Consider the following 24,902-nt stretch of genomic DNA (forward strand, 5'->3'; position numbering starts at 1 on the left):
AGAAATAGGTACAGTAGCAGGTTTTGTTTTGAGGGGAGGAAGAGGCCACAGGTTGTTCCAGACTACAATAGATGTTTTTCTCCCTCAGACAACTATTTATTGTTATTTGTCCAAGACCATAGAAAATAAAACATGAAAACTATTGTAGCCTGACAGAAATAGGTCAGTATCAGATTCGAAAGTGCTCATTATTCAGCACTGTGCAAAATCAGGCAAAATATTTGGTTTCCTGTCAAGAAATATTGGCTAAAGGAAAATGGGAAAAAAACATTAGTCACAACTCAGCATGCAAAACAATGGGAATTTGAAGCCGATGAACTGTTAACTCTTTAGTGAAACACTTGCAACACTGCTTAAACATCGAGAATACTCAGAAGCAATAATATTAACCTGTAACAGTCGGTCAATCAGTAAGCCTAACATGCAACAATGTTGAGTGTAATACAAGGCAGTAATAAGTGGAAAGGGTAAAAGGACTCAACCACATGACACATTACTGCCTTAGAACGCATCCCAGCCTTGCACTATCCTGTGAGCAATGAATACCAGCCTATACCATATCCCGTATGCAATGATCACAAGCCTGCCCTTTATCCTGCATAAAACGAACACTAGCCTGTAAACGGTGGGTAAATGGAGTTGAGGTACAGATCATCCATAATGTACCCTCACTGCCCAACTCAGCACCAGTCTGCATACAATGCATTCCAGCTTCTACATCATCCTGTATACAATGCACCTCTAACCAGAATACAATTGGACAGCAAAACTAAGGATGAAACATTATCTGGAGAGAAGGGGAGAGAGAATGAACAAAACTGTTATATACAGTGGACTGATACTCAATAACATATTAAATGAATCATGAGAACAGAATGCATTGACTGGAAGCATTATTACAATCATCACTGATAAGAGAAGCTGTTGACCAAGAATAGATCATACAAATTTGAAACACCAATGACTAAGAACAGATTCAACACATCTCAGACAGGAAAGACAAACTCCATTTCCAGCAAGGACAACTGCATGAATCAAGAGCCTAATGCCTGCACGCCTCATCTGATTCTGCAAATAAAGATGTCCATATTTCCATATGACTGAATAACTGATATAATCTCCACTGCCCAGAGTTGTTGAAAAAGATTAATGGGAAATATCATGTGAAATATGTTTGTTGCAAGTAGAAACAAAGTTGAAGCCAACTTCTCTGAAATGACAGAACTACAATCTGTGCTTGTCTGGCAAATAGAGGTTGAGAATTCCGGGAATGATCTGCCCTCATCGAGTAACTCGTTGCACACAATCAAAGGGAGCTGGTTGCATGCCAAGCCCAACCCTGCCAGAACATTCAAGAGCGGACACTAGCACCTGCTCTCCTTGCATATTTGGGTTAGGGTGGTGTGATGTTCAGAGCTATTAAATCTCCCAATGTTGGTGCTGCTCAGCCTATTTACATTTATAAAGTCAAACACAGAATATACGACACAGAAACAGGCCGTTTGGCCCAATTAGTCCAATGCCGCCGTTTATGCTCCACTCGAGCCTCCTCCCGTCTTTCCTCATCTAAATCTATCAGCATAACCCTCTATTACCTTCTCCCTCAAATGTTTGTCTAGCCGCCCCTTAAATACATCAATACTATTTGCTTCAACCACTCCCTGTGGTAGCGAGTTTCACATTCTCACCATTCTCTGGGTAAAGAATTTTCTTCTGAATTCCCGATTGGATTTCTTGGTGACTATCTTATATTGATGGCATCTAATTATGCTCTTCCCCACAAGTGGAAACATTCTGTCTGTAACCATTCTATCAAAACATAGAAACATAAAAAATAGGTGCAGGAGTACGCCATTCGGCCTTTCGAGCCTGCACCACCATTCAATAAGATCATGGCTGATCATTCCCTCAGTGCCCCTTTCCTGCTTTCTCTCCATACCCTTTGATCCCTTTAACCGTAAGGGCCATATCTAACTTCCTCTTGAATATATCCAAAGAACTGGCATCAACAACTCTCTGCAGCAGGGAATTCCACAGGTTAACAACTCTCTGAGTGAAGAGGTTTCTCCTCATCTCAGTCATAAATGGCCTCCCCCTTATCCTAAGACTGTGTCCCCTGGTTCTGGAATTCCCCAACATCGGGAACATTCTACCCGCATCTAACCTGCCGAGTCCCGACAGAATCTTATACGTTTCTATGAGATCCCCTCTCATCCTTCTAAACTCCAGTGTATAAAGGCCCAGTTGATCCAGTCTCTCCTCATATGTCAGTCCAGCCATCCCTGGAATCAGTCTGGTGAACCTTCGCTGCACTCCCTCAATAGCAAGAATGTCCTTCCTCAGATTAGGAGAGCAAAACTGAACACAATATTCCAGATGAGGCCTCACCAAGGCCCTGTACAACTGCAGTAAGACCTCCCTGCTCCTATACTCAAATCCCCTAGCTATGAAGGCCAACATGCCATTTGCCTTCTTCACCGCCTGCTGTACCTGCATGCCAACTTTCAATGACTGATGAACCATGACGCCCAGGTCTCGTTGCATCTCCCCTTTTCCTAATCTGCCGACATTCAGATAATATTTTGCTTTCGTGTTTTTGCCACCAAAGTGGATAACCTCACATTTATCCACATTATACTGCATTTGCCATGCATTTTCCCACTCACCTAACCAGTCCAAATCACCCTGCAGCCTCTTAGCATCCTCCTCACAGCTCACACCGCCACCAGTTTAGTGTCATCTGCAAACTTGGAGATATTACACTCAATTCTTTCATCCAAATCATTAGTGTATATTGTAAAGAGCTGGGGTCCCAGAACTGAGACCTGCGGCACTCCACTAGTCACTGCCTCCCATTCCGAAAAGGACCCATTTATCCCGACTCTCTGCTTCCTGTCTGCCAACCAATTTTCTATCCAAGCCAGTATACTACCCCCAATACCATGTGCTTTGATTTTACACACCAATCTCTTACGTGGGACCTTGTCAAAGGCCTTTTGAAAGTCCAAATACACCATATCCACTGGTTCTCCCTTGTTCACTCTACTAGTTACATCCTGAAAAAAATTCCAGAAGATTTGTCAAGCATGATTTCCCCTTCATAAATCCATGCTGACTTAGGCCGATCCTGTCACTGCTTTCCAAATGCGCTGCTATTTCATCCTTAATAATTGATTCCAACATTTTCCCCACTACTGATGTCAGGCTAACCGGTCTATAATTACCCGTTTTCTCTCTCCCTCCTTTTTAAAAAAGTGGTGTTACATAGCTACCCTCCAGTCCATAGGAACTGATCCAGAGTCGATAGACTGTTGAAAAATGATCACCAATGCATCCACTATTTCTAGGGCCACTTCCTTAAGTACTCTGAGATGCAGACAATCAGGCCCCGGGGATTTATCGGTCTTCAATCCAATCAATTTCCCCAACACAATTTCCCGCCTAATAAGGACATCCTTCAGTTCCTCCTTCTCACTAGACCCTCGGTCCCCTAGTACATCCGGAAGGTTATTTGTGTCTTCCTTCGTGAAGACAGAACCAAAATATTTGTTCAATTCATCTGCCATTTCTTTGTTCCCCATTATAAATTCACCTGAGTCCGACTGCAAGGGACCTATGTTTGTCTTCACTAATCTTTTTCTCTTCATATATCAATAGAAGCTTTTGCAGTCAGTTTTTATGTTCCTGGCAAGCTTCCTCTTGTACTCTATTTTCCTCCTCCTAATTAAACCCTTGGTTCTCCTCTGCTGAATTCTAAATTTCTCCCAGTCCTCAGGTTTGCTTCTTTTTCTGACCAATTTATATGCCTCTTCCTTGGATCTAACACTATTCTTAATTTCCCTTGTTAGCCACGGTTGAGCCACCTTCCCTGTTTTATTTTTACTCCAGGGAGGGATGTATAATTGTTGAAGTTCATCCATGTGATCTATAAATATTTACCATTGCCTATCCACCGTCAACCCATTTGCCAGTCTATTCTAGCCAATTCACGCCTCATACCGTCGAAGTTAGCTTTCCTTAAGTTCAGAACCTTAGTTTCTGAATTAGCTATGTCACTCTCCATCTTAATAAAGAATTCTACCATATTAAGGTTACTCTTCCCCAAGGGGCCTCGCACAACAAGATTGCTATTTAGTCCCTTCTCATTACACATCACCCAGCTCTCTAGTTGGTTCCTCGACATATTGGTCAAGAAAACCATCCCTAATACACGCCAGGAAATCCTCCTCCACTGCATTGCTCCCAGTTTGGTTAGCCCAATCTATATGTAAATTAAAATCGCCCATGATAACTGCTGTACCTTTATTGCACACATCCCTTATTTCTTGTTTGATGCTGTTCCCAACCTCACTACTACTGTTTGGTGGTCTGTACACAATTCCCACTCGCGTTTTCTGCCCTTTGGTATTCCGTAGCTCCACCCATACCGATTCCACATCATCCAAGCCAAGGTCCTTCCTTACTATTGCATTAATTTCCTCTTTAACCAGCAACGCCACCCCGCCTCCTTTTCCTTTTTGTCTATCCTTCCTAAATGTTGAATAGCCCTGGATGTTGAGTTCCCAGCTTTGGTCACCCTGGAGCCATGTCTCCGTGATGCCAATTACATCATATCCATTAACAGCTACCTGCGCAGTTAATTTGTCCACCTTATTCCGAATACTCCTCGCATTGAGGCACAGAACCTTCAGGCTTGTCTTTTTAACACACTTTGCACTTTAGAATTTTGCTGTAATGTGGCCCTTTTTGTTTTTTGCCTTGGGTTTCTCTGCCCTCCACTTTTACTATTCTCCTTTCTATCTTTTGCCTCTGTCTCCCTTTTATTTCCCTCTGTCTCCCTACATAGGTTCTCATCCCCCTGCCATATCAGTTTAACTCCTCCCCAACAGCACTAGCAAACACTCCCCCTAGGATATTGGTTCCGGTCCTGCCCAGGTGCAGACCGTCCGGTTTGTAATGGTCCCACCTCCCCCAGAACCGGTTCCAATGCCCCAGGAATTTGAATCCCTCCCTTCTGCACCACTCCTCAAGCCACGTATTCATCTGACCTTTCATAATTTTAAAAGCTTCTATTACGTCACCCGTCAGCCTTCTTTTTTCGAGAAAAAAAAGACCCAGTCTGTTCATCCTTTCCTGATATGTATACCCTCGCATTTCTGGTATCATCCTTTAGAAGTGAAATCAGAAAGCACTTTTCCACACAAAGCGAATTCTAGAATTTGCTGCCCCAAAAGGCTGCGGGCGCTGGGTGAATTGAAAGTCGAGACTGAGATTGATCGATTTTTGTTGGCTATGGGTATCAATGGATATAAAACTACAGTGGCTACATGGAGTTGAGGTACAGATCTGCAATTGTCAAACTGATTGGTGGAACAGGCTCGAGGGGATGAATGACCTACTCCTGGTCCTACATTTTTATTAAAATAAATAGGCTATTATGGGCACTGTAGTGGGTTAGCATATTGTCTTTTTATCTCTGGGACTGGATGCAAATCTAGCCTAGACTGATGGAAGAAAAAGCTCTTTTCTCTCTCATAACTGTAATAGTCCCAAGTGTAATGGGCTAGAGGCAGTCACAAAAAAGTACAAGTCCACAGCCACCTGCTGTACAGAGCTAAATGGCCAAGAAAATGCTGCGCGAGTGCAGAGAGTGCTTCTTTTGGGACTGAGTTTAAACCACATTGTTAGTGTTCTTTGGCTTGACTTTAATTTCTGTTTGATTATGTTTCTGTGAAGTGCTCTGGGATATTTTGTTGTATGTTTTAGATGCTATATAAATGCTGGTGCCATATTTCACCTAGAAATTCTTGAGAAAAAAATATTCCATTCCCTGGCACTGACATCTTTCACTTTGATGAATATAAAAATAGAAATCGTCCTCAGGGTAATATGAGAAACACTTTGATATAATAATCGGTTTGAAGCGATGAAGTTTATTTGCGCGCTGATACTGGCTTTAATACACAGGGTGAGGAAGGAGGGATATTTCCCAAAAGGCACTGAAGAATTCAAAAATTGAACTGATCCCAGTCATCCTGAAGAGACAAAGAAGGGAAAATAAGTAAACTCCAGCCTGCAGCACATCACTTTGGATTTCATTCATTGGATGTGGAGCAGAGTTCGTAAAAAACACCGTACCTCAGAAACAGAAACACTCATTTTCCATCGTGACGAACTTCAAAGCATTCCTCATTACATTTTTAACAAAGGTCCAAGCTACGCCAGAAAAAGGACACAAAATAAAACCATACCATCAAAGAATAATTCGACTTGTGATCCAATCCCAACAGTATTTCAATTATTTGCGGAATATACAACAAATTGGCACGAAGATAAAACCGAAGGACTGATAAGAGTGAGTGGTGCCAAACACAAAGCCATGCTTTGAACAGTGCCAGTTGGGCAGGAAAAGAGTCACCAGAAATATGGCCTGTAAGAGAGGATTATATGAAACCCTACACAATGAAAGTATGTTTTTTGCTCACAGAACCCCGGACAGTACCATCCCTTTCTCCCTTGTATTTCTCTGGATACTTCAAACTCGCCAAGTTCCAAAATTAATGGCACTATGTGAAAATGCTGGCTGTGGCACCTACAATTATTTGTATTATGTAAAGTAAGCATTGGAGGTTTGATTCATCAGCAAAAGAATCAAGTCTATCGTTCAGGGCTCAACTGTCAAGTCAGATTTACAGTGACATCAATTTCAAGACAATCACACTGCATCAATTGGTCCTGCTAGACCACACATGCACTGGGATTGGTACAATCCCCAAGATGTACTTTGTAGTACCTGCGCCACTTATTGGTAGCAATACCAGAAAGCCCTTACATGATTATCCTTTACTTCAAACAGTGAAGGACTGTATTTATTTTAAAATACAGTTGCCTTGTGTTGTATAGCATATACCTATCCTCTTTGCTTCTGCATATTATTCTTGTGTAAATACATTGGCTCAGCCAGTAGAAATCTGGTTTAGTCGGTCACATTTCCATCTGAAGATGTAGAAAGAGTCCTATGTAACGACCACTATGCAGTATACTGCAATCAGGATTAATGATTAGATTCAGGTTACATTATCACCAAGGGTGAAAAGCAAAAAACCCCACAGAAATTGCAAGTGTACCACTTACAGAAATAGTCAGCCCGTTCGAATGAGAATACTGTTCAAAAAGCATGAACCAGAACAATGGATATGAGATCAATTTAAAGAGTACTTTCTGCATATAAGTAGATACCCATCGCAATTATTTAACCTCCAGCGAGGGAAGGTAGAAATGGGGGCTTGGTCCTACATGGGAACATTTTCATATTTAGTCTGGTTAATGGATACCACAGATTGAGTGAAGAAGGGTTCTGAGATTGCGTGACTCTACAATCCGTCAAGATATGTGTGGGACTGGAGAAAATAGACCCGTTAGAAAGTGTGTGTGTGGGTACGTATGTGTGTGCGTGCGTGTGAGTACGTAGGTGTGTGTGTGTATGGGAGTACGTAGGTGTGTGTGTGTGGGTATGTAGGTGTGTGTGTGTGTGTGTGTGTGTGTATGTATGTGTGTGTGTGTGTGTGTGTGGGTATGTAGGGTATGTGTGTGTGGGTATGTAGGTGTATGTGTGGGTATGACACCCAGTATTACCACTAAGCTTGTTCAGCATATTTTTCTTTTTCTTCTTTCTTCTTTCTCATCCAGACCTAGTGGCACATGAGGCTCCCTGTTTCTTCCACTGTTCTTAGAACCAACAGTTCGTACTCAGGGTTGTTCCCACAGGAAACACAAGGGCCACAGACCCAAAATGTTAACTCTGTTTCTCTCCACAGATGCTGCCTGATCTGCTGAAATTTCCAGCATTTTCTGTTTTTATCCCTTTTTAAGTGGACAGGTCGATAGCCTGACTCTCAGCCCCTACCCAGACGACTGACTAGATACTATATGGGGGTGGGGAGAGGATAGATGCCACACCCATTGGACACGATTACCCCGCTGGATGTCAGAGGCCAAAGCTCGGATCTCCTGCTCGCTGCCGAACAACTCTGCTGTTCATGAAATTGGCAATGAGTTGATTTCTTTCTGAGATACAATACCCCAAGCACCAGTTTTCCTCTGGTATCCCATCTAAGCAGCCATATTCACATTAGTAATGAGTACCAGCAGGCTTTTCAACTATGAGGACAATTATATTGCATCATCCTATACCTGCCCGCACACACCCACACCTACATACCCTCCCCCTTCCACCAACAGACCCCCACTCTCAGACCCCAACCATCTACATACCTCCACACACACACCCTCACATCCTCTCCCTAAACCAGAGGGTAGCCCTACCATCATCTTGGCTATGATTCACCAATGCAGCAAAGAGGGATTAAAACTGGGACTTTTCTGGTGAGCACGGCTCATCTGCTCACTGAGGAAAAATTGCACAATAGATTTTAATCTTGCCCCAAAACAGTGTGTGTGAAAGTCTTAGTTCATCGCATTCCAGCACCAGTACCCCACTCTAGTTATGCTGCTCAGAGCGCTCTCTTCATGCACAACTTATGTTTGAAATAATATAATTTGTAATTACATTTTAGGCTTTTCTTCCAAGCACAATACAAATGTTTACCATCATCACTTTAATTAAATTATACTACAATGTAGTTGTATGAAGGTTTTATATGATCATTATGCTTGCTAAATTCCCAACACTAGAGTATCCTTGTGGATTTCATGCACTCAATATATGTGGCTGGGAGGAAGAAATGAGATGAATACCAAAGTAGGCTGGTGTGAGACCTGAGCCCCCAGAAGACTGCCAAGTTCTGTGGTCCGTAGAGCTGAGAAAAGTTGTGTATGCAGCTGTTGTAAAGAAAGAATTTGCATTTATAATAACATCTTTTACAACCTCAGGGGGCCCCAATGTGCTTTACAGCCAATGAAGTACCTTTGGAGTCTGGTAACTGTTATAATGCAGGACATGTGGCAGCCAATTTATGCACATCGAAGTCCCACATTTAGCAAGAGTTAAATGATCAGATCATCCATTGTTAGGTGTTGGTTGAGAGATAAATGTTGACCAGAACATTGGGAGAACTCCCCCACTCTTCAAATAGTACTGTGGGATCTTTTACATTCACGTGAAATAGTAGACGGGACCTTAATTTAACGTCTCATTCGTAAGATGGCACCTCCGACACTCCAACACTTCCTCAGTACAGTGCTTAAGTGCCAGCCTAGATTACATGTCCAAGTCTCTGGAGTGGGGCTTGAACTTACGACCTTCTGCCCCCGAGACAAGAATGCTATTGCTGAGCCAAGACTGACACTCAATACCCTTATGAAGGCTGCTAATGTAGCCAAGAACTTGGTGAACCCTCAAGAAAAGATATTAGACTTTATGGAGGCACTTGTGATTGGTAACCCATTCCTTCCTTACACCGTGATGGCTATATGGAAGTATGAGTCCTTGGCATCTGTGGCAGTCAGCCAGTTCCTTCTTGGGCAAATTGCCTGAATATTTTGCAGTTTCTTGTTGCGCAAAATTTCAGCTTGGTTTTCACTAGTCCTTCCTTAAATGGAATTCTGAGAACTTTCCCGAACATCTGATTGCAAACTAGTTAAAAACTGTAAGGCAGAATACGGATAACCTACACAAGACATCCGGTATGACTGGAGTTAGAGTTTTCTACTATAATAATTTATTTACCAAAGGGAGAAAGCGCTCTTTGCAGTATCTACAAAGCTTGAGCCATGAACTGCATTTGAGAAAATAGGTCAAAATTCTTGTGCACATTGTCAGGCAAGTACACCTCGCACACCCAGATGTCCAAAATGTTTGAACTTCCTATTTTGATTAACATAGTTCCTATCCTATATTTGTATCTGTAAAGTTACTTTTGATTACACTCTGGAACAGATAATGTGGTCCCATAGGAATTTGAAGACTTGAGAATTTGAAACCCATAGATTACTGCAGCAATTCGAAACAAAGAGGTGTTTTGTCAATAATCAAGGTGTGGCACAATTCTGGGACTTCAGTGGTGTCCTGGAGAGCACTAACCCACAAGCAACAGGGTATAGATACATCAGACCAGGACAACAAAAGTCCTACATAAAAGAGAGTGCGCATGTGATTTCTTCAGTTTTGTGATTTGACTGCTCCAAGTCACAGAGGATAACAAATGAAGAAATGCAGTTGTTGCGATTCACAGAGCTAATTCCTGGATCATAAAACAAAACAATTATTTCTCACTTGAAACAGCACCATGTGAAATAGATCATGGATTCAGCAAACCAAATGATCCATAAATGTCTCCCCTCCATACATCAAAACAGAATTCCTCGGACCAAGATCACCAGTGGCTAAGTGGAAATGGAAAGTTGTGTTTGGAAAGGTTAATCCCCTGGGCACAGGATATTAAATGATTAATTGGGAAGAGGTGAATGGAAGAATGACAAAAGGAATGTGAGGATTTGATTTAGGCTTAAAACAGGCCAATAACCTCTCAACTCTCGAGTACAATTTACAGATTGAACCCTTAAAGCCATTTAGTTTGGAATGTGCCGTGGAACCTTCAAAATACACTGACAATTTATAGCGCACATCTGCCGGAATGAGGTTTGATAAATTTCAAACTGTTACAAATTAGAGCTGACAAAATGCATAGGACAGCCATTTCTTGGCTGGACAGTCAGTTCTTTTAGTGGGATGTTTGTTCTTTAACAAAAAATTGCACAGCAAATGTCCATTTTCTGAGCATGTAATAAGAACATAAGAACATAAGAATTAGGAACAGGAGTAGGCCATCTAGCCCCTCGAGCCTGCTCCACCATTCAACAAGATCATGGCTGATCTGGCCGTGGACTCAGCTCCACTTACCCGCCCGCTCCCCATAACCCTTAATTCCCTTATTGGTTAAAAATCTATCAATCTGTGACTTATTCAATGAGCTAGCCTCAACTGCTTCCTTGGGCAGAGAATTCCACAGATTCACAACCCTCTGGGAGAAGAAATTCCTTCTCAACTCGGTTTTAAATTGGCTCCCCCGTATTTTGAGGCTGTGCCCCCTAGTTCTAGTCTCCCCGACCAGTGGAAAGAACCTCTCTGCCTCTATCTTGTCTTTCCCTTTCATTATTTTAAATGTTTCTATAAGATCACCCCTCATCCTTCTGAACTCCAAAGGGGTAAAGACCCAGTCTACTCAATCTATCATCATAAGGTAACCCCCTCATCTCCGGAATCAGCCTAGTGAATCGTCTCTGCACCCTCTCCAAAGCTAGTATATCCTTCCTTAAGTAAGGTGACCAAAACTGCACGCAGTACTCCAGGTGCGGCCTCACCAATATTATACAATGTAACCTGTATAATTTGAGTTTCCAGGCTGCAAGCAGTCACCATTCTCTCTCCCCCATCTGACACTACCCCATGATACATTATCTTTTCAATTCCTTAGCTTGTCTTTGCCTTCAGAGTAAGCACTGTTTTGGTTCCCAAATGATGGGAATATAAGAGGCCACAACCCTGGCTGTTTAGAGCTCACTCCATGCTTTGTCATACCCAATGCAATAGAAGAATAAAAATTTATGGCACAGAAAGAGACCATTCCATCTATCATGTCTGTGCCAGCCGAAAAAGAGCTATCCAGCCTAATCCCACTTTCCAGCTTTTGGTCCGTAGCCTTGTAGGTTGCAGAACATCAAGTACATATCCAAGCTGTGGCCTAACTACTGTTTTATACAGTTCAAGCAAAACCTCGCTGCTCTTATATTTTATGTCCCGGTTAATGAAGGAAAGTATGCCTTCTTAACCGCCTTACTTCGTCCTGCTACCTTCAGGGATCTGTGGACATGCAGTCCAAGGTTCCTCTGTTCCACTACACTTCTCAATATCCTACCATTTATTGTGTATTCCTTTGCCTCGTTAGACCTGCCCTAATGCATAACCTCACACTTCTCCAGATTGAATTCCATTTACCACTTATCTGCCCACCTGACCAGTTATAGAAACATAGAAAATAGGTGCAGGAGTAGGCCATTTGGCCCTTCGAGCCTGCACCGCCATTCAATGAGTTCATGGCTGAACATGCAACTTTAGTACCCCATTCCTGCTTTCTCGCCATACCCCTTGATCCCCTAGTAGTAAGGACTACATCTAACTCCTTTTTGAATATATTTAGTGAATTGACCTCAACAACTTTCTGTGGTAGAGAATTCCAGTCCACTGATATATTCCTGCAGTCCACAGATTTCGTCCTCAGTATCAACCACGCAGCCAATTTTTGTAACATCTGCAAACTTCTTAATTATGCCCCCTACATTGAAGTCTAAATCATTGCTATATACCACAAAAAAACAAGAGACTGCGGACTAAGTCCTGCAGAACCGCTCTGGACAGTCTTCTAGTCATAAAAACATGTGCCCACCATTACCCTTTGCTTCCTGCCATTGAGCCAATTTTGGATCCAACTTGCCACTTTTCCTTGAATCCCATGGGCTTTTGCTTTTCTGACTAGTCTTGCACGCAGGACCTTGTCGAAAGCCTCGCTAAAATCCATGTAGACTACATGAAACGCACTAGCTTCATCGACCCTCTTTGTTACCTCCTCAAAAAATTCAGTCAAGTTAGCCAGACATGATCTTCTCTTAACAAAGCCATGCTTGACTGTCCTTGATTAATCTGTGCCCTTCTAAATGCCGATTAATACTGTCCCTCAGAATTTTCCCAGAGGTTAGATTGACTGGCCTGTAATTACTTGGTCTATCCCTTTCTCCCTTTTTCAATAATGGTACAACGTTAGCAGTCCTCCAGTACCACACCTGTAGCCAAAGAAGATTGAAAACTGATGGTCAGAGCCTCTGTTATTTCCTCTCTTGCTTTTTTTAACAGCCGCGGATATATTTCATTCGGGCCTGGCGATTTATCTACTTTCAAAGATACTAAACCCCTTAATATATCCTCTTCGCTAGATTTATCTCATCTAATATTTCACTCCTCCTCAACTACAATGTCTGCATTGTCCCTCTTTTTTGTGAAGGCAGACGCAAAGTATTTATTAAGAACCATACCCACATCTTCCGCCTCCAGACACAGGTTTCCTTTTTGGTCTCTAATAGGCCCTACTCTTTCTTTAGTTATCCTCTTGCTCTTTATGTACGGTAGATTTTCAACTTGCCGACTGAGGGCAAGACTGGCTTTGCAAATCGGCTGTCCATTATAGAAATCGCCCACTTTCCCTTTCCACTGAAATCAGTTTTATGCCTGAGTGGCGAATTTAAAATATGCTCCCAAATATCTACTTTTATTGGCATGTATTGCTCCTGTGATCCAAAATGCTAATTTATGTTTAAAGTATTATAGCATCCCACTGGACAAGCAATTAACTATTTGCTGTTAATACAAATACTGGAAATATTATAGATCCCGTCGTACACTCTTGTCTCTTTGACAGATGTTGTCAGACTGTTAAACTCAGGCCAAAAATAATGACGTTTATTGGTCAGTAAGTAAAATAAGCAGATTTAGTTTACAATATTAAATTACCGTATCTGTTTCTAGACAATACAAATCCTGAAAGGTGGATGATGTGTTCATGAGGAAAAACTTTTATACAAGATAGGCATTTGCCCCAGCCCATAAAAGCTGTTTAACAAGAAGCAAACTGAGGAACATAAGGCATCAATTAGTCTTTCAATTAATTAAAGCTGCCCCACTGAAAAACTGTTTCAGTGACAGACCTGGAAAAAAATATGATTTAATGCCAAAAAAAAAACACACAAAAAAGGGCCTCGAAAAATGTTTGGAGTGTCCCCCAGATCGGGGGGGACTTGACTTAATGTTTATTTTGTCTCCCTCAAAAAGAGTTGTTGAGCTGTTGGAGGTGTGGCCTAATCATTTGGAGCCTGGAGCAGTGAGGGAAGGAGCTCCTTGTTCTAGCTCCTGCCTGAAGGCCCTGTGGAACCCTGAGACCAGCCCAGGAAGAGGCTTACAACACATCAGTGACAGACCTGCCAATTACAGACAACATGATGTATATTCCAACTACCGACACAAAAAAGGAGACAAACCCCTTCTTAGCGAGCAGTAACAGAAACTATTTTTGAGTTGTTACTGTACTGCTACACCTCGGTAAAGAGAGTGGGAGACAGCATGAGAGAGAGCATGAGTGAAAGAATGCATCTTGGTCTGAAACAGGATGGACCCTCAGTGGTTCAAACAGCAGGATTTGTGCTTTGGTGCTTCAATGGTGTGCTCGATCACAATTTCACTTAAGGCATGCCCCTCATTGCACTTCGGGTCCATTGCTATTTTGGGATTTCTCAGTGTGGCCTGCTCTCTCAGCAGCCGTTCAGCCTTTGAGTCTTCAAATAATTCAGGCATTGTGGACTGTTTCACAGCGAAGGTGTGTGGCTCCTTCCTGGATAAGCGGCACTAATGCAATTTGATGTTTGTGTGACCAGACACCACCTGAACATTAATTGAATGGCAGCACTTTGGCCCTGCTGTAAACAATGGGGTTGATGTGAAGAGTCCTGATGGTACCAACTGTGCCATTTACCACACCTGAACTCTTGGCAATCTTACGACCCGGTGAAAGTTCAGTGCCCTGTCCAGCTGATTTTTTTTTTTTAAAAAGAGAAAATGATTAAGGAGTATTGCCTCTTGAAAACATGGCATCTGTCACTTGCTTGATGCATTCATGGACTACAGTTTGGCTGATTTGGCAGACGTCCCCTATGATGTCATTTAAAGATCTGGTCATATAAAATCTCAGTACAGAGGTAATCTGTGCAGCTATGGGAAAAGCATTCCGTGTTAGAATTTTCCCCTCCAGGTCAGCCTAGAGCAGATGGCACAGCTTCTGTGACAGACTCTCTGGTGAAGAGAAGGTGGTAAAGACTGACCTATTCCAACATGCCAGGTAGGAGTGTCATATAGTGTAACTGCAGGATTTTAGGTAGTGTTGGGTTTCAACAGATGTCGGTGTATTTGCATTTGGAGTCACCTCATAAAACCATTTTCTGCATCTAAATCATGGAGCGCTATGGGAATCCCCAAATGAATTACCATCCTCAGCAGTTTGTTTGCTGCAACTTATATTGAAACAAGCAGCAGCAATCCAGGGGGGAAATCCTGTGGAGAAAAAAAATGTCCTTATACAGGAATGGCACATTCCACAAACACCAAATGCAACTAAACATCAATGTTTAAATTCTTGCTCCAGAAACCTAGCTTTAACAATTCAACTTCAGCAGGCCAGACCAGTGGATTATGCCCATTATATATGGATGAGGTATGACAGCAGTGGAGGCTCAGTGAAGAATGTGAAATTTGGGAAGTAATTAATATAATTATCAGATTATAACGAGGCCGGCGCTGGCCAGCAGCACAGCCTCCCTTTGCTCGTCCTTTCTTTTCACGACAAAATGCAGCACGGTGAGAATTCCCACAATTGTGCCTGCAGCATGGAGCCTCGCAAAATTGGGACTATATTGTCCAATGGCAGAACAGAGTACTCAAGTGTTTGCAGTACCCCGGTTTCTCTCAGTGATGAGAGTTGAGAGAGATAATCCAAAAACATTACACGTAATGACAATATTTATATTGCAGTATCTTATATATTTTTTTAATGAACCAGCAGATGTCTTTGGTCAATTTGCAAATGGGTACAACAGTGACATCTAATGGCAGGCCACCACTGTGCAAGTTTTAAAAACATTTTTTGCTGAAATCCGTCAAATGCCAAACAGTCTCAGGCCCTCATGCTCTGGTTGAGCTGGAGTCAGCTCACCTTGTTACCAGCCGGTTCTGTTCTCACTGGAGTCATGTCAGCCATTCAGCCAAACAGACCTGGAAACACTGTGCTTTTGGGCTGAGCAAAGTACTGGTCAATATAAGATCTGGGCTATAAGTCACTCCTTTGTAGATGTGCCTTTGTGCTTTTCAACCACAATTGAGTGAATTCTTACACAAGTGCAGTCTGCACAGCCTTTACCAAAATGAGCACCATAAAACTTGTACGGTGACTTATCCATCAGATGTTACCACATTTTATGAACTGTGCATTCAGAGAATGGATTCAAAGCAGCTAATGCACTGATTTGGATATCTGAGGGCAACAAACAGCCACAATTGTAAGATGAATTACAATCTGGAATGCTGCTTTCCGGGATCTCAGAGGTGTAGAGATGATCTAATGCTCCAGAGTTCAATTATCGGTGGTTGTCATCACTGCTCCTTTGGAGCTGCATCAGAGATCAGAATGCAGGTCTTTGGTGAAGCAAAGATAATACTTTACAGCACACCTTGTGTGTCACATTTTATATTGAGAATCACTCTCTCATTCATAGTCTATCTCTCAATACATATTCACTAACATTCATCGAGAATGTCAGCCTATCCGTCACCCAGACACTTCAATGCGCCAATTCCTGGGAAATGGAGGCGTTGATTGAATGGCGCAGTTAAATGTGGGGCACAATTAGCTTCAATGCAATATGTCACGACGGGAACATTGGAGACAGAAAATAGGAGTAGCCCACACCAACCAAAGAGAGTGCTCAGCATTCTGGGACTCTGCAACAATACAGGCAGTGTTTATTGTTTTCAGCATCTCAGGACTGTGTACAGAAAACACTTGTAAGGTGCTAGGTCTAGAATCTTAAGGTTTGGCGAATTTATAGGTATATTGGTGAACTCTTAGCAACTTGCAGATTTGCTGTGTTGCGACGTTTGCTGCAGATCATGAGTTTATTCTACTGTAGGGCATCAAATGCATTTCACCTAAAACTGAATACCAACTTGTAACATTACAACGCAGGACCAACCCATCAGAATGTATTTGTTTTTTTTTTACTTATGGATTATGGAGGCGAGTCTCTCTTTCATACTTGTCTGAATTTTATTCAGAGAACCTAAGATACCAGTCAGTGGTTTAACAATTATAATAGATGTTGGTATGCAGTGATATGCATCACAACAGCCATGTACCAATCAAGGAATCCAGTTGCACCAACGCAAATAAAAACACTGCCAGTTTACAACATAGGCTGATGGTTACTAGAAATAAAACTGCCCCCTTGCAGAGCTTTTCCACAAAGTAAATTTGGAGAAGGAAGGCTATTCAGCCTTTACTATCGTACAGCACTGTGTGTGAACAACTTTCGACATCAGTCCTATATTTGCCTTTCACGAGTTTGCAACTGTGTAGTAGAGTGACGGTTTAGTGCATTTATGTCTTTTAACCTGTTTACTATTTAAAATGCCTCTAAGAAGTGACTAGCTTATGCCTTTGTAGTATTTCCTCACAATTCACTCTTTTGACTGATTCAGCTCAAGAACATGAACGTCACTCTTGCCTCTCGGTTACTGGACACAGGACTCAAGGTACAGTTGGCGAGAGTACCTTACAGTTTTCGCACAACTTTGAGCTTGTACTGCAGTGTTTGGCTATTTGCTTTGTTGATTGTTGTTCTGCTGTGATTACACAAGTTAAGTACCAGTGTCTACTATTATTCCAAGATGTCTTTTAACTTCATCTTTCATTATTTCAAAATCATTCTCAAGTATGTATGTAGCCATTTTTCTTCCCATGTTCAGTTGCTTACACTTTCCTGTACTAAATTCCACTATAACCTGGCCATCCACTAACAGATTCTAACTTGCTTTGCTTCCCTCAGCGTATTTCCCTGGGTTTAGTAAGTGATGGCTGAAACTTGGCACAGGTTCAAGGTCTGATTGTCCCCTTTAGGTTGATATAATTTACAAATCCGACCACTTTGCATTGAGCTCCTGAATGCAAGTCATTAATAAAAGAAAGACTTGCATTTATCTAGCACCTTTCACGACCTCAGGATGTCCCAAAGTGCTTTACAGCCAATGAATTACTTTTTGAATTGTAGTCGCTGTTGTAATGTAAGAAAAACAGCAGCCAATTCGCACACAGCAAGGTCCCACAAACAGCAATGTGATAATGACCAGATAATCTGTTTTAGGGATAAATATTGGCCAGGACACCGGGGATAACTCTCCTGCTCTTCTTCGAAATAGTGCCGTGGGATCTGACAGGACAGAGGGAGCCTTGGTCTCAAAGACGGTGCAAATTAGAAATGATACCCGGGGCACTCCACTCAGCAGTAGTGCCCCCCCCCCTCCCTCATTCTAACAAATAGCCGCTGCTTCCCACCATCTATTCTCAGTTTCACCTTGAACCTGTGCCAAGTTTCACCCAAAATATGTTGGGTTGTGAAGAATCTGTTGCTCACTGATAACCTGAACATAACTGTGTAAAGTCCGTGTGTTCTCTAACAGGATTAGATTCACAAGACATCTGTCCCTGCTATAGCTCTCCTGCTGCGCCTGGTTACATCATCTAACAAAACAAAATAAACCTGCTTCGTCAATTCACAATGCGACGCAACTTTAGATCCATATCTGGGCACTCCACCAGCAGAGTCGTGTGCTGGATATCAATCACCTGTTAGGAACATTTGGTGTCTTTTGTTCAAGAACCGATAAAAAGCTCATTTCAAGCACAACTTCATATGAATCTGGTGCTCATAAAACATTTGTCAATCAGTGGTTTAACCAACCCGGATTAAAGGGCCTCCTCCTCCTCCCCAGATTATTTGCGATTTTATTAGTCTCTCTGCTGCAATGTATGATCTACATTCTGAATATATCGGTTTACAGCCAACTAAGCAGTGAGGAATGTTGATTGATACTGACCAATAAGGTTACTGTGACTTCCTTGTGGAACACCCACCATTTGTACTGAAGTTTAAACAGAAAATACAAAGGGATCTGTGTAGAGTCTTCGTGGCGCCAAGATCCGGGCTCACCTGAATTTCCTCACATGGAAATGTGGAAACTAGCAGAGAGAAAAATGCACTGTCCAGTCTTCTGGGATGTTTGTCATTAACGTACTGCTCAATTAAAAAAATAATTCTGGGATATGGGCGCTGCTACCATTTATTGCCCTTCCCGAGTTGCCCTTGAAAAAGTGGTGGTGAGCCTCCTTCTTGAACTGTTGCAGTCTATGTGTTGCAGTTAGGTTGGGAGTTCCAGGATTTTGACCCAGCGACCGACCATAAGGAATGGCGATATATGTCCAAGTCAGAATGGCGTGTGACTTGAAGGGGAAATTGGAGGTGGTTGTGTTCCCATGCGTCTGCTGCCCTTGTCCTTCTAGGTGGTGGACATCGTGGGTTTGGGAAGTGCTGTCGAGTAAGCTATGGTAAGTTGCTGCAGTGCAGCCTGTAGATAGTACACACTACAGCCATGGTACGCCATGATGATGGAAACAGGGGATGTTTAAGATGGCAGATGGGCTATTGATTAAGTGGACTGCTTTGTCCTGGATAGTGTTTCGTTTTTTTGAGTGCTATTGCAGCTGCACCCATCCAGTTACGTGGAGAGTATTCCATCACATGCCTAATGTGTCCTGTAGGTGGTGGAGAGCCTTTGAGGAGTCAAGGGATGAGTCACTCACCACAGAATACCCAGCCTCTGACCTGCACCAGTAGTCCTGGCATTTACGTGGTTGTCCAGTTGAGTTTCTGGCCAATGTCGATCCCAGGATATTGACGGTGGGCCGATAGTAGCTGACACTCGACTGTGACCATTCTGGGCTTGTGCATTTAAGAAAGGGATACAAGAGTTTGTGAAGTAAAACCCTTTTGTTGGACGCTTTATTTTTATTGTGCTATTAAAGTGCATATTACAAATGTTGTTACACAACACAAAAAGTTTAATTGGAATTCCTGTCTAAATATTTTTGCTTAACGAATAACTTTTTGGCAACACCCAAATCACTGTGCTGGTATCGAGTTCTGCTTCTAATGAAAGTTGCAGTGCCTTGAGGCAGGCAGAACTGTCAGGGTACTTGGGTCTACAAATCCGAACAACGCAGGTGTTTTAATGCCAATATCATAATAACAGAGGCTTGATTGACCTTAAGTTTAAAAATCATCATCATCATAGGCAGTCCCTCGAAACGAGGATGACTTGCTTCCACACCAAAAAAGGATGAGTTCACAGATGTTTCAATGAAGGACCTGATATTCCAGATCCCACATGTTGAAGGGTAGAAGATGCCTGTGCGTGGATTTTTTTAACGTGTGGTGGCTGTTGCACACCAGCCATCACACGGGCTTGACAGAGCTAGGTCTTGGTCCAGTGGCAAGGATTACCCAAGACGAGTGGAGACCTGCTCTGCTGCACGGACCTAGTGCGCACACTAGAGGAATGGGCCAATAAATTCCAGCGCCACCCACATCCCGACAAAAAATACATTAAAAAAATGTGCAGTTGATTAAGAACGACCTTGTATTTATGACGTGACTGGGGCCCGGGAGAGGCGTGAGTTTGGGGCCAGAAGAGGCGAGGGCCCAGGGGTAGCACGGGCCAGCTCACACTGTGATATGTTTAAAAATAATCCTTGCTCAATTACCGACCTGAATATGAGAGTACTACATGTAATTCTGGGCACACTGTGCAAACTCACAAAGATAATGTTCCTTTTACAGAGGGTGCTCTCAGCAAATGGCACCATCAGCAGCTAGCTCAGGCACTATCATTGCTCACACAGGCGATTTCCCCTTTCTAACTACCCGACTTTCAAAAAGTGCTGCTGCTGAAACTGTACTCATGTCCATAATGTCTGTGTAGAGAATTAAAATTCCAAAGCAATCACTAATTCCAAACATGAAGAAACAATAAAATGAGATGGAGATATGCTATAAAATTGCTCAACAGAGTGATTAGCTCAGAAGGACATGATGTAATCAAATGTTTTGAAATTTGTACTAAAAGTGGGTTAACATTCTATTGCCCAGATACAATAGAGTATCATTGAGATGTGGTCTATATCATTAATCCAGATGGCCTACTCTTAACTATACAGAAGACATTCAAAAGCACTTTCATTTAATTTCCACACTTTCTAATAAACCACTTTCTTGTTTCAAGAAATGAAGACTGAAGACCAGAGGGGAGAAACTATTGGCTACCGTGGCAGATTTAAACAACGAATAACTCCAATGTTACACACAACTGCTGAAGTTATGATTCTTTTTTGTCTAGTTGGGCTCACTGATAGAATATATATATTTCTCACAATGTTAGCTATTATGGACACCTGTTTTGTAATAAACGTGCTGGGAAATGCCAACCTGTCCAATCATTAACTGCAGGGTTTTTAATTTCAGCAATAGTTGATCTCCCATGGCATTGGTCAGAGTCTCTTCCTGTAAGTGTCTCTGCTTGTTTCTCACTCGAATATTTCTGTCTACCAACAGAGGTGGAACTGGGTTTTCTTTCTGTGGAAAATGTCCTGATATGGGCTAGAGATCCATGCTTGGTTGGGTCACTGAACAAGATATAATGCCTGAACTGCCACCATCCACTCTCATCACCTAAGTATTGCTCTTGCTAGAGGTTAACAACTTAGATCATTTGCTTCTGATTGTGTTTCAAGTTGCTATTTTGTATCAATTTTTTAAGCTATTTCAGTTGATCACAAGCATCAATCACAGCCTCTCCCTCTCTCTCATGTGTTACTATATCTAGGTTTACTACATGCATGATATAATCGCTTGATGTTATAATGCAAGAGAGACCATTGCACAGTGAGAGGGGTAATTCATGGCAAACTATAATCAATAATGCAGGTTTGAGAGATATGGAAACTGATTAGAAAGAAGATATTTATAGATTGACAAAACCTTATAAATGTCATCATGTTTAGCTGTTTTCATTAGTTCTACACGTATCTTTACGAAGTAACATTTGTTGAAGACCCGCCGTTGTGAAAATGTGTAAAACCTGGATCATGGACTGAATAAATTATATCTCTTCCACAGACCAACTGGCTCATTCAAGATACTCTCCCTTTTTAATAAATAGAGTGAATTAAAATGTTGGGTGCACATTGTTTTTGCAGATATAGAAACTCAGAGCACAAACAGAGGCCATTTGTGGATGTGCCGACTCTTTGTAAGAGCTCTCCAATTAGTCCCACTCCCCTGCTCCTGCCCCATAATCCTGCAAATCTTTCCCTTTTAAGTATTTATCCAATTCACTTTTGAAAATGACGATTGAATCTACTTCCACCACCCTTTCAGGTACTGTGTTCCAGATCACAACAACTTGTGGTGTAAATTTATTTTCCCTCCTCTCCCCCTGGCTCTTTTGCTGACATGGGCCAGTACCTGCTACAATCCAGCAATGCAACACCTCCCTGGCCATTGCTAAGATGCTTTCTGGTGTCATAATATCTCATTTTACACATGCCCAAAACATTAAGTATTTAATAGAAAACAGACCGCACTACAATTCTTGGCTACAGCAGCTCAGCTCAATGGAATGCATCCAAATGTAAATTACAGACAACAAAAGGGTGAAGCAATGTTTGTAGTGAAAGAGAAGAGCCAATGTTTCTGCAATGAAAGCATGGAATCAGAGAACCACAAGCATTGTCCCAGGCCTAATGACTTGCACACTTTCATGGCACTTCAGTGGCTAAACATTTGTCGAAACAATGTGATTGATCAATAAATGCAGTGTCAAGTTATTCAGACTCAGCCTTCATTACAACAACTTACATTTATGTATTAGGATAAATTAAATTGAAGTGCTAGATGCGAGAATGGTTTGGAGAGCTTGAGTCTAACACCATAGTCCCAATTTCTCACTAGTCTAGTAAGGTTGTATGCCAGGAAAACAGCCAGAGTGAATTTGCCCCAGTGCATTCTACATAGAAAATGTCCCAAGGTGCTTCACAGAGGAGAAATGGACACAGAGCAGTAATATGAGCAGAGATGAGCAAAATTATGGCTAAAAAGGCTGTGAGGAGGTTTTTAAAAAGGTGGGGAAAGGAGCAGTGAAGCAGAGGGTTTAGGGAGGGAGTTCCAAATACTAGGGCCGAGATGGCGTGGAGCAGAAGGAGGGGACAGAAGACCAAAATCAGAGGATTGAAGAGCACAGAGGTTGTAGAGGGATTTATAAATGACAATATGGATTTTGAACTCAATGTGTTGTGGGACAATAAGCTAGGGGAGGTGTGTGGGGTGATGGAAAGCACCTCAAAGGCTAATTTTCACTTTTTTTTGAATGCCCATTGTAAACAATTTCAAACCAGAGCAATGGACAAGGGAGCCTTCAGAACCTAACATAGCCCGTAGGATGGTTACTGCTCTGTGGATGAGGTAGGATGGAGCCTAGCTTCACTTGAACTTCAGTAACTACCTGGGATGACAGATGAAGACACCTTTCTCATGTGCACATTGACAGCGGTGCATAGTGTGAATGCAGACTTGGGGACAAATCTATAAAGAAACTGGAATTTTGAAACACAGCATATATTCAATTTCATACATCAGGTGGGAAATTCATGCATTTGGCTCCTTGCTATGTAGAGTGTCATTAGTCAACTTCTGTTTAAAACTTAAGAAAATGTAACTACTGAAGCGATCTCCTGCACTGTAAATCAGTGGTTTTCACATTTCTTGGTGTGAAAGGCTCTCTGTAAGTATGAACACACCCTTGGGGACCCCCGTCCTAACTCAAATTGTTAGCAGCCAAAAAGAACACAAGGCTATCAAAACTGCTAACATTTTTAAATGAATATCCAGCAGCAGAAATAACATGTTGGGTAAGTCAACAAATATAGGACAAATCTGATGAGAGAGCGAGAGACCTGATGATGTCACAGACCACGTATGGTTCCCTCATGGAACGAATAGGGTCCGAAGTCCCCAATTTGAAAACCTATACTGTTAAACACTCTCCTGGACTTGCTCTAAAATGTTTGGCACCAGAAGAACACCCTCTACTCCCCAGTCTCCGATTTCATACTTTTCAAGTCCAACACAAAAACTGACTATGTTGGGAGAAAATTCCCTTTAGCTTTACAGCCATGATAGTTTCAAGACTATCGGGAGTCACTGGCAGTTGCTGGCTAAGGTGTTATCTTTACGCTGTATGGGCTTGGTTGCAAATTAATATACTAATCTAAGAGTTTGAATGCAGGTTGGTGAGGTCGGGCACTATGCCTTGTGAGGGTAATGAGGAGGCCGACTTATTTCCTTTTCCCCTGTCCCCTAACACCAGCAAAAACTGATAGCACAGAGGACGCAGGTTGCTTCCTGCTGGTCCGTGCATGGCTGCAATGGGAAAATGAAAACAGAAATTGGGTTAAAGGGACAGAGGGAAGAGGAAAAGATAACCTTGCTGTGTACACCTAGAAAAGGAAAACTATTCAGATCTTCCTTATCCTGAAAAAAACAGCTAGAAATACTCAGGTTGGTAAAGATCCACACGGACAAAGGGATACCCCCAAAATATCACGCTGCCTTTTTCTCTTTATAGATGCTGACTGACCCACTCTGTATTTCCAACATTGGCAGTTTTTCCCCCCTTTTCAGATGCCCTCTTCCATGTGCTGATAATGTCAAGTATCTCTTACCTTCCAAAGATTGTGTGCTTCTTGTCCAGATAGGCGCATGAGCGAAATGTAATGAAGCTGAGAAGACAGAAGAGAGACCATTGTAAAAACCTGCTCTTGGGCAGTGGCTGCCATTTTTTTTTTTAAAACCTTGCTCGGCTTGTAAGTTGCAGAGCTGCTATTAGCTGGGTGTGGACTCAAACAGTGAACGGTTCCCGTCTGAGCACCAGGAGGGAACAAATGAAAGGAAAAAAAACACAACTTAAAAAAACCCAGCAGATTTTAATCTCCAGGTTTAAATGACTCTAAAAAGAGCACTTAACATATACAGGCAGAAACCAACACTTTCTGTAAGTGGAAAGGTAAACAGGCTGTACATTTAACAGACATTAAACAGACACTTCATTTACAGCCATTACTGATAGATGTTTAAAGAGGCTTCCATTTACAGTGTCATAGGCTTCAAACCAAAACCTATTT

The 24,902-nt window shown here is 42.1% G+C and overlaps 1 protein-coding gene across 3 annotated transcripts in view; it reads right to left on the reverse strand.

Moving 5' to 3' along the window:
- Nucleotides 1–24,902, reverse strand: part of ppil2 (peptidylprolyl isomerase (cyclophilin)-like 2) — a 371,889-nt gene that overhangs the window by 40,980 nt on the left and 306,007 nt on the right. For 2 of the 3 annotated variants that reach the window (XM_070887579.1, XM_070887581.1), the window contains 2 exons: nucleotides 24,444–24,500; nucleotides 19,492–19,608 (listed from right to left, as the gene is read on the reverse strand). In XM_070887579.1, coding sequence (XP_070743680.1) covers nucleotides 19,492–19,608; nucleotides 24,444–24,500 — 174 coding nt within the window. The remainder of the gene's footprint in view (nucleotides 1–19,491; nucleotides 19,609–24,443; nucleotides 24,501–24,902) is intronic. The other variant, XM_070887580.1, reaches the window with a different exon arrangement.

The sequence above is a fragment of the Pristiophorus japonicus genome, chromosome 8 (genome assembly GCF_044704955.1).
Source record: "Pristiophorus japonicus isolate sPriJap1 chromosome 8, sPriJap1.hap1, whole genome shotgun sequence".
Lineage (NCBI taxonomy): Eukaryota > Metazoa > Chordata > Chondrichthyes > Pristiophoridae > Pristiophorus > Pristiophorus japonicus.